The sequence below is a fragment of the Ostrea edulis genome, chromosome 1, assembly GCF_947568905.1.
Source record: "Ostrea edulis chromosome 1, xbOstEdul1.1, whole genome shotgun sequence".
In the NCBI taxonomy this organism is placed as follows: domain Eukaryota; kingdom Metazoa; phylum Mollusca; class Bivalvia; order Ostreida; family Ostreidae; genus Ostrea; species Ostrea edulis.
Genome location: NC_079164.1, coordinates 16,294,006 through 16,303,578, shown reverse-complemented (window position 1 = coordinate 16,303,578; position 9,573 = coordinate 16,294,006). Strand labels below are relative to the sequence as shown.

General features: G+C 37.2%; 1 protein-coding gene across 1 annotated transcript; it reads left to right on the top strand.

Moving 5' to 3' along the window:
• The first annotated feature begins 824 nt into the window (after positions 1-824).
• On the top strand, positions 825-8,029 carry LOC125648266 (endoglucanase E-4-like). The gene is made up of 12 exons (XM_048875278.2): positions 825-841; positions 3,163-3,367; positions 3,746-3,950; positions 4,073-4,243; positions 5,532-5,716; positions 6,003-6,159; positions 6,348-6,459; positions 6,535-6,685; positions 6,869-7,013; positions 7,245-7,410; positions 7,620-7,810; positions 7,944-8,029. The coding sequence occupies exons 2-12, from the start codon at positions 3,176-3,178 to the stop codon at positions 7,985-7,987; spliced, it is 1,719 nt and encodes a 572-aa protein (XP_048731235.2). The 5' UTR covers positions 825-841; positions 3,163-3,175; the 3' UTR covers positions 7,988-8,029.
• Positions 8,030-9,573: the final 1,544 nt, after the last annotated feature.

Below are 9,573 nucleotides of genomic sequence, written 5' to 3'. Positions count from 1 at the left end.
AACTGTAGCTCTCCGACCAACGGGCTATGTGCACATGTACAGGCCAAACCTTTCTTAATGGCAGGGTACATTTATAAATGCTGTTTAAAGATATAGACACAAGACCTGGATCGTGCGCAGAAGTTGTGCAGTAAATCGAAGATTGTTTGTAAGGACTGAATCTCTAGCTAGCTGGCCTATCCCATTTTTTCCCCGTCAAACAATAGATAAGAAGATAAAGAAAAAGAATATATCTGGGTTGTTTGTATTATGGAAGTATGAATAATAAAAGCGTGAGTTGGTGGTGTTTTTTTTTTTTTTTTTTTTTTTTTTAATTAATTACTGTACATGTAATTATTTCTCAATATTTACGTTTACTAATATTTTATTGAAGTTGATTTGATGTTTTATTTTATATTTCTCAATAAAAGGATTTGGGATTAAATAAATTAAACTACAGAATATAAATATAAGGAATGGTTTGCATCGTGGGAATGTAAAACAATAGCAACATGTGACAAAATCCGTATTCTATTCCCTTACCCCCGCTTCCATTCCCTACCCACCCCTTCAATTCAAACAGAAAAGATATTTATTCCTTAAATCAAAACGTTCTCAAAGTAACAATACATTTATATTAAGAGATACAAGTTCTTTAAGAAATGTCCCTAAAAATGAATAATGATATGTTTTAGAGTACAGACAGCTGTGCTTGTCTGTGAGGATTTCTGATTTCCAGTCAGTGGTCGGTATACCAGTACTGGTTTGTGTCAATATGTGGTACTATACACTCTGTGATAGTTGGCTCGTTATTATCTAAATCTGGATCTTCGTGATAAGACGACCTTTGTAGTCCCTACAGGTAAGTCAGTTTTACAGGACGAATTTTGTTATGTACATGCATATAACCATTATTTCTCTGTGTTAAAATTATTTGATTTTAACATGATTTCCACACTTTGAATGCATCTTCCAATTGAAACATGTTAATGTGCTTATATCATTTCAAAATACCACTAGAATAGTACTCAGACACTTTTTATTTTCCATACTTTAATCTGTAAATTTTACACTTCAATTTGTAAAATTTACATTTTAATCTGTAGAATTTACACTTTAATCTGTAAAGTTTACACTTTAATCATAAAGAAGAGTTACTGCTCTTTGCACAATTTATAGAAACAATAATATCTCGCCTAGACTTCGTTCAGGGCGACATGAATATGTATGACTTTTGTATTATAACTGAATTTGAAATAATTAATTCAATTGTTGCAAACATTAACTTAGATATTGCTTTCCATAACCGAATTGTTGCTTGTCTCGAATGAATTCATGTGTGTATTTGAACAGGGGATGCTTACTCCTCCTAGGCACCTGATCCCACCTCTGGTGTGTCCAGGGGTCCGTGTTTGCCCAACTATCTATTTTGTATTGCTTATAGGAGTTATGAGATTGATCACTGTTTGTTATCTTCACCTTGCATTAATTGAATTGATGATAACTTATCACTGATTCAATTAACGAGAGCAACGATTCGTATCAAACTGCGCACATTATCTGAATTGTTCTCTCCATTAATTCAATTATTGTGCTCAATAAGTAAAGATATATTTGTGGGAAGAGCCCCATACTGTATTGGTTTGTTGCGCACAATATAATTGAACATATCTTCAAATTATAATTAATTAAATCTTCAATTATGTAGGTTTAACTTATTGTTGATGTGGCACTCTAAACATTTCACTAAATATACATGACCGCATGTATCTGAATTCTAAGACATATTGTTCCACGGTATTTCTACCCTCATGTGATGTCATAAATGTATTTTTTTCCTTTAAAAACTGCATGCCCGATAGAAATATGTATTTCGGAAGAATGATTTAATAAATGTAAAATTAAATGACTTAGTTTAGTAAAAGAAATTAGAAAATAATATTTTCAGTAATGAAATAATTATTTATTCTTTAAAGGCTATAATTCTTACTTACAGTGTGATGTAAAATTTACATACTGTGGAAAATTTACAGATTAAAATATAAATTTTACAGATTAAAGTGTAAATTTTACAGATTAAAGTGTCAAATTTACAGGTTTGAGTGTGAAAAATGAAAAAGTGTTAATGTGGCACTAATACGCTTCCGTAATTCAATTCCGCTCTCTGTAGACACGTGACCTGGATTGTGACACTCTTCACAATCTTTGCTGTCGGGATTGTGACTACATTTCAATCTCGATATTAACAAGCTCAGGCCATATAAAATTGAAGACTTTGATAAGCATGCATTACTAAGTATAAATACCGGGTGAAGGAATGTTTTATTGAACAAGTACTTGTACTAATATTAAACTTAAAAATGGGAACCAAACATGATATTATAGGTCCCAGAAAACACACTTTAATGTGTGTAAATCAACGGATTTGATTTGTAATGTCTGAACACCATCCTATCGATTTTTTCCTTTAAAAGATATTTTTGTTTATTAGGGACCCCCCCCCCCTCGTTTTAGAAATAAAATAGTTACTGCAATACTTGCTTTAAAAAAACTATGAAACTTCAGCTTCACTGTGAAGGACACGCTTTTGTAGCACACGAATTTAGGACATTTTACGTTTTTAACAAGAGCGGGTATAACCGTACAAGGAACGCATAATGCTAAATGCAATTATCATATGTTTGAAATAATCATCAGGAAACCCAACAATGGCACCTTTAACTGAGAACATGTAAGCAAAAATGTTCAGTTTCAATTATATTGCCCCAGTCTTTGTATATAACGAATTCATTTAGCATATTATTGGGAAGAGTTTTGTAAATATAAACAAACTACTTGCAGAGTATTTTTATATTTTAAATGGGGAGAGGGTGTCTTAAAAATTGCCGCTTGTTATTTCTTTCATTTTTGAGATCCTCTTCAGTTTCCATAATTTGATACAATAAGCCAGTCGCCGGTCCACTCCATGAAGAACGAAATATTGTCATATCAGTTGCGCATTCTTATTGTTGTAAATAGCATAAACATGTAACGACACTGAAATCATTCTAATCATAATTGTATTTTATCAAAATGTATCATCGTGACAGATTCGTGATAATGTCTCAGGGACATTGCATTAAAGATGTTGTCTCAAGAATAATTTTATTATCTGTGAAAACCATCTTACTTTATACTTACTAGTGCTTGGAGGAGTATGTTTGTGAGAATTGTGTGCCTCCTGGTGGTGACATTCACTCGTGGTCATGCTCTACATACAGACATGTCACGGGTCAATGACTGGGGTAATGGACGATTTGAGGGTCACATCACATTTCCCATACACGGGGAGGCTGTTGGAGGGTGGGAGTGCATCGTCACCTTCTCCGAACCCGTAACAGGATTGTCGGTATTTATCTATCTATCTATTCACCTAATGTAATATGATTTTTTTCTATGAATTGATGTCTATAGATATCTTGATTATATGAGACTTGATTATTTGAAACGATCTTCTTGAATAATCAAAAGGCATGGTTTGATAGCTTTAAACCCGCTCTAAACATACCGACAATATGTACAAAACAGTTTTCCAACTTTCAAATATCTCATAAACAATGAAAGAGAAAGCCAATGAACTAGTAATCATTTGTCTCAGAAATTAAAAGTTTTAACAATCAAGCTTTCCACTTCAATATTTATTTATTTGTTGTTGTTTTGGCCATATTGTACCAATACAATCTGTTACAGTCTCTTACATGTCGTATATCATCATTCAACTTTTTAGGAGTGGATGGGAGACATCATTAAGCACTCATCCGACAACAAGGTCTACGTCCTGGTAAATAAACCTCACACAGGAATACAGACAGACGGACAAACGCTGGACATCACCATTCAGGCAAGCTACACCGGAAGTAAGGCCCCCACCGCCACAGCAGAGTTGATCAATCTTGCTCATGACGGCATGAAGCCTCCAACCATTTCCGTCGGTAATGACGTAACTGTATTTCAAAACATGGCGTCTCGTTGTAGATGTAGTGTTTTTATGTAGATACAGTTTTTAATGCAGATATGGTTCTTATTAATGGCAGTAACGATGGTTTCTTTTTAGATGATGGAACAAAGTACAATTATAACGAGGTTCTGATGAAGTCCATCATGTTTTACGAAGCACAGCGGTCAGGGAAGTTACCGGCGGACAACCGGATTACGTGGCGCGGGGACTCGTCACTACTGGATCAAGGAGACAATGGGGAGGATCTCACGGGGGGCTGGTACGACGGTCAGTATCTTGGAATTTATTTTATGACTCAGGGAAGAATGCGGGGAAACATATTGATAGAGTGTCAATGAACGGTCAGATTTTATTTCCTGGAGCAAGGATTTATCAGGGGTGGTGGTGAAGAAAGGCGTCATCTACTGTCATATATAATGAAAATTAAAAACGGTGAATGATCTTAAAAATAAAATTAAAACACAAGACTTGCTAGCGGAGATACGTCTGAGACGGGTTAACAGGATCCGGAAACTTACATTTGTATTACTGTATGAAATGTGTAATAGAGACGATTAAAAAACTTAGTATTTGTAATCATCTAGGTACCAAAAAGAGGCAGGGTATCAAATACCAGGGCTGTAAGGGGAAGGGGTGGTTTTGTTAAAAGGGGGAGGAGTGTTGATTACAAAGGGGAAGGGGTGTTGAGTACAAGGGGAAAAGGTGTTGTATAATGGGGTCGAATAAAAGAGGAGGTGTGTTGAATACCATTCAGGGGAGGGGTGTTTGTTACGTTACATTAGATTATCCATTCCTACTGGTGACGTCCCGTGGGGATCCGGGTTAGAATAGGTCCTTAGTACTCCTTGCTTGTCGTAAGAGGCGACTAAATGGGGGCGGACCTTCAGATATGACCGCAAAAACCGAGGCCCCGTGTCACAGCAGGTGTGCCACGATAAAGATCACTCCCTGCATAAACAGGCCGTACGCGCCAAGCATAGGCCTACAGTTTGCAGCACTTTACCGGCAATGGTGATGTCTCCATATGATTAAGAGATTCTCGAGCGGGACGTTAAACAATATATAACCAACCAGCCAACCTATTGGTGACATTTCTACAGTAGGTGACGGCTTCACACGTGATTTTCTATTTCGGCGGATCACAACATGATGTTTGGTTGTTTAGGTTATCTATGACATGGGTAATCCCAACGGTTGACAACATTCTGTTTAGATGTGCATTCCATCGGGTGATGATAATATGTTTGGCTGTCTATTCCAGCAGTTGACATGGGTAATTCCAACGCTTGACAACATTCTGTGTAGATGTGCATTCCATCGGGTGATGATAATATGTTTGGCTGTCTATTTCAGCTGGTAACATAATTATATCCTAGAAGGTAACAACATTATCTCAGTTGTCTCTTCCAGTGGGTAATATAATTCTATTCCAGAAGGTAACACCATTATCGTTGGTGGTCTATTCCGATGGGTTGCTACATTATATTTGCTAAAAAAAAGAAGAAGACACATTGCCCGTTCCAACGGATAACAAAATTATCTTTGTTAATTCCAGCGGGTGATAACATCAAGTTTGGTTTTCCTATGGCGGCGACCACCACCATCCTCTCCTGGGGACTCCTGAGGTACAAAGACGCGTACACACACAGTGGTCAGTTGGACAACATGTACGACTGTATTAGGTGGTCACTGGAGTGGCTGCTTAAGTGTCACACCGGAACCAACGAGTTATATGTTCAGGTAAGTAAGTTAGTAGACGAAAATACTAGTACATACCTGTTAAATATGTTTAGATGTAGGTTAAAATATTTTCGCTGTAAGATGTTTCACGACACCAAGTCCGCAATTTGGCAGGTGCAATTTGCTCAGCATTGATTGAAGTGAATGTTAGACCAGATCAATGACCTAATCTTATCATTTTTAAAATTATATATTTGGTTATTTTCCACAAAATATTTGAGAAATCAAGTTTCTCAGAGTGAAAGTAAATATTTTCTCAGTATTCATAGTGTGTGTTCTGTTTTAGGTCGGGGATGGAAAGTCACACTCGATTTGGGACAGACCAGAAAGTATGACAACCAGACAACCGGCATTCAAAGTAGATGCAAGTAAACCCGGAAGTGACGTCGCTGGAGAATACGCAGCCGCAATGGCAGCTGGATATTTGGCTTTCAAAGATAAAGGTTAATTCATTGATCTATGAAGGAGTGCATCTTTGTGAACCTACCCACTTATCATTTTATTTTGATATGTAGTTGCATGTTGAAAATTAAAACGGTATAAATGGAATTAAGCTTTTCTGTGATCTCGATATGTAAGCTGCCCATTATAATTTTATTAAAAGTCAAATGAAAAGATAAATGTTTTGTAGATCCTGTATTTGCTGCAAAGCTACTCGAACACGCTAAACAAATAAATGACTTCGCTGTGGCCCACAAGGGAAAATATTCGGACAGCGTCACCGCCGCTGCCGAGTTTTATAGGTAATTATATTCTGAATTGGCTTTATTTTCTCAATCAACTAGAAAGAAACACATACTTTTACTTTCTTGTGTTAGATCGGTGGACTATAATGATGAGCTATCATGGGCAGGGGCGTGGCTCTATAAAGCCACCAATGAAACCAAGTACTTGACACAGGCGGAGACATACTACGTGGCGGGACCTTCCTGGGGCCAGTCCTGGGACGATAAAACCGCTGGCTGCCAGGTCAGTCACAAAACCCGATTTCATCCATTCAGAAATTTACAGTCATCGTCCTGAGAAAGAATATCAAATATGAAAACCTCAATTATGATATCGAAACCCACGCATCATAATTTCCGGACCTTATGGAGCTTAAGACGGCGATCATAATTTTGAATGAGTTTTCTGCTGGGTTTTTTTTTCCAGGTTCTGCTGTATGAAGAAACTGGAAAGGACAAATACAAACAGGACATTGAATCCACTTTCCAGGATTGGATGCCCGGGGGTAGTGTACCCTACAGTCCTCAGGGACTGGCGTTCAGAAGTCAATGGGGGTCACTGAGATACACATGTGAGGAGAAATCTAATTAGATACTATATCATTCTACGTGAAAATCGTACAACAACCATGTCATAACATCTATCTTGTAAATCAAATACTCAAACCTTTTCTATAAATGTTCATCCAACCAAACCTGTCACTAGAAAAAAATATGTAGAGATGAAAATTGAAATAGCAATGCCTTCTCATTGACCGATTCCAAACCCTGTTCAACATTAATGTTACGAAGTTGATTTCCAGCTAACATGGCTTTCATTGCCCTTATGGCGGCTGATGACGGGCTCCACGCAACCAGCTATAGGGATTGGGCAAAGAGTCAGATCCACTACGCCCTGGGGGACACAGGAAGAAGTTTTATGTGTGGGTTCGGTGTCAACCCGCCCGTCAAGCCACACCACCGCGGAGCGTAAGAACAAATTCAGTGTGTTGCTGAGCGATGATGAAAATGATTTCTGACATTGAATCTCGCATCTTATCATTAGAATTATAACGTTTGGATTGCCAAAAGCCAGTTTCAGTTAGTAATAAAAGATGATGTCAAAACTGCAAGTAAAGCATCCACCATTCCAGTTATGTTTTTTCGGCTTCTCATGATTCTTCCGGTTTGTTAAACAGCTCTTGTCCCACACTCCCGGCACCCTGTGGGTGGGCGGATCAAACCAAGAAAGCGCCGAATCCGCACGTGCTGTATGGCGCACTGGTAGGAGGACCAGATGGAAGTGACGGTTACGTGGATAGTCGGCAAAATTTTCAGAGTAATGAAGTAGCTTGTGACTACAATGCTGGTTTCCAGTCAGCCGTGGCGGGTAAGATATCAAATCAATTTATGTAATATACTGTTTAAAAAATAATATGTCAGATTATGAAATGACAATTTAGCTCATGGGAATTAAGGGTTAGTTTCATGATATAATTACTGCGTTATTGATTTCGTTGCAGGATTGGAATCTCTCTTTTTACGCGGGATGTTGAGTTCTTCGTGACATTTTAAATAGATATATATAAATAAAATAAAACTGATTTATTTTGAGTGTTATTACTACGCGAACTAGTACATTTGGATATAACCTTACTGATTTTTCACTATATAAATGAAAGGTGAAAACAACGAGCAGTGATCAATCTCACAACTCCTATAAGCAATAGAAAATAGAGAGTTGGGCAAATACGGACCCCTGGACACACCAGGAGGAGTAAGCATCCCCTGTCGACCGGTCACACCCACCGTGATCCCTATATCCGGATGTATATAAATGTATTTTGCTGATTCCCTGAAAATCATCATAAAATGACATGATTCCCTTCAAAATGGTGCACACCTATTAGGAATACCTAGCAACTTCATTCTATCTTATGAAATGTTCTGATAAGTTCCGAATGGAATAATGAATATTCATTATAAAATATGCATCACGAGTTAATTGGTCCCCTGATAAAAACCAGTTTACTGTAGCAAGCGCCAACAAATCCTGGCAAGTAGGTTCCGCGGATCCAGTATTAACATTTTATTAAGTTTTATTCTGGTTTGAATGTTTGTATAGTCGGTAAAATAAAACGGTTAAGGTGTATCATTGAGGGAGTCGGGAAGATTCCTGTTCTCCTTTAGCAAGCCTATATCACCAGATGCAAAACACAATTCTTTGAAAGTTAGTCATATGCACAACATTGCAAATAAAACTATTATATTTGAAAATGATTTCCCAAAGGGTGCGATTAGTGGGTCATTTAGTTCACAATTTTAGCACCTTTTTCAATGTCATTCTGTGACTTTTCATTGGTCATTCTGTGACTTTTCAGTGGTCAATCTGTGACTTTTCAGTGATCATTCTGTGACTTTTCATTGGTCATTATGTGACTTTTCAGTGGTCATTCTGTGACTTTTTTGTGACTTTTCATTGGTCATTCTGTGACTTTTCATTGGTCATTCTGTGACTTTTCAGTGGTGACTTTTTAATGAACATTCTATGACGTTTCACTGGTCATTATGACTTTCTAATGGCCACTCTCTGATATTCATTAGCCAGTATGTGGCGTTTCAATAGTCATTCTGTGTCCTTTCAGTGATTTTTCTGTGACTATATAGTAAGTATTGCATGCACGTTTGGTGTCGATTCCTCCAGTTGCCCTGCAGATATATCGTCTGCTTTGTCTTTTTTAAGTAGTCATAACTTCATTATGCCATGGAAATAAGCCGGACACATAGCGTTGATCGCGAAAATTTGTGATATAATATACCATGAAAGTTCATACATAAAAAATCTTTGTGAAAGCAAGACAACTAATAGCGTTGAATTTACCTTGACTTCCGAATAACATTGATTTTGTATTCATGGATTTTGTGTTTAGGTGTGTCTGTTTAAAAATCTGTGTTCCTAATTAAAAATATCATTATCATGAAAGGTGAAGATAACGAACAGTGATCAATCTCGTAACTCTTATAAGCAATACAAAATAGATAGTTGGACAAACACAGACCCCTGGATCTGTCTATTTAAATGGTGTTTATGTCTCTCAACGGATTCTATACGCGAGAACATGTTCTGCGTATGATTTATCTTTAAATCGAGGC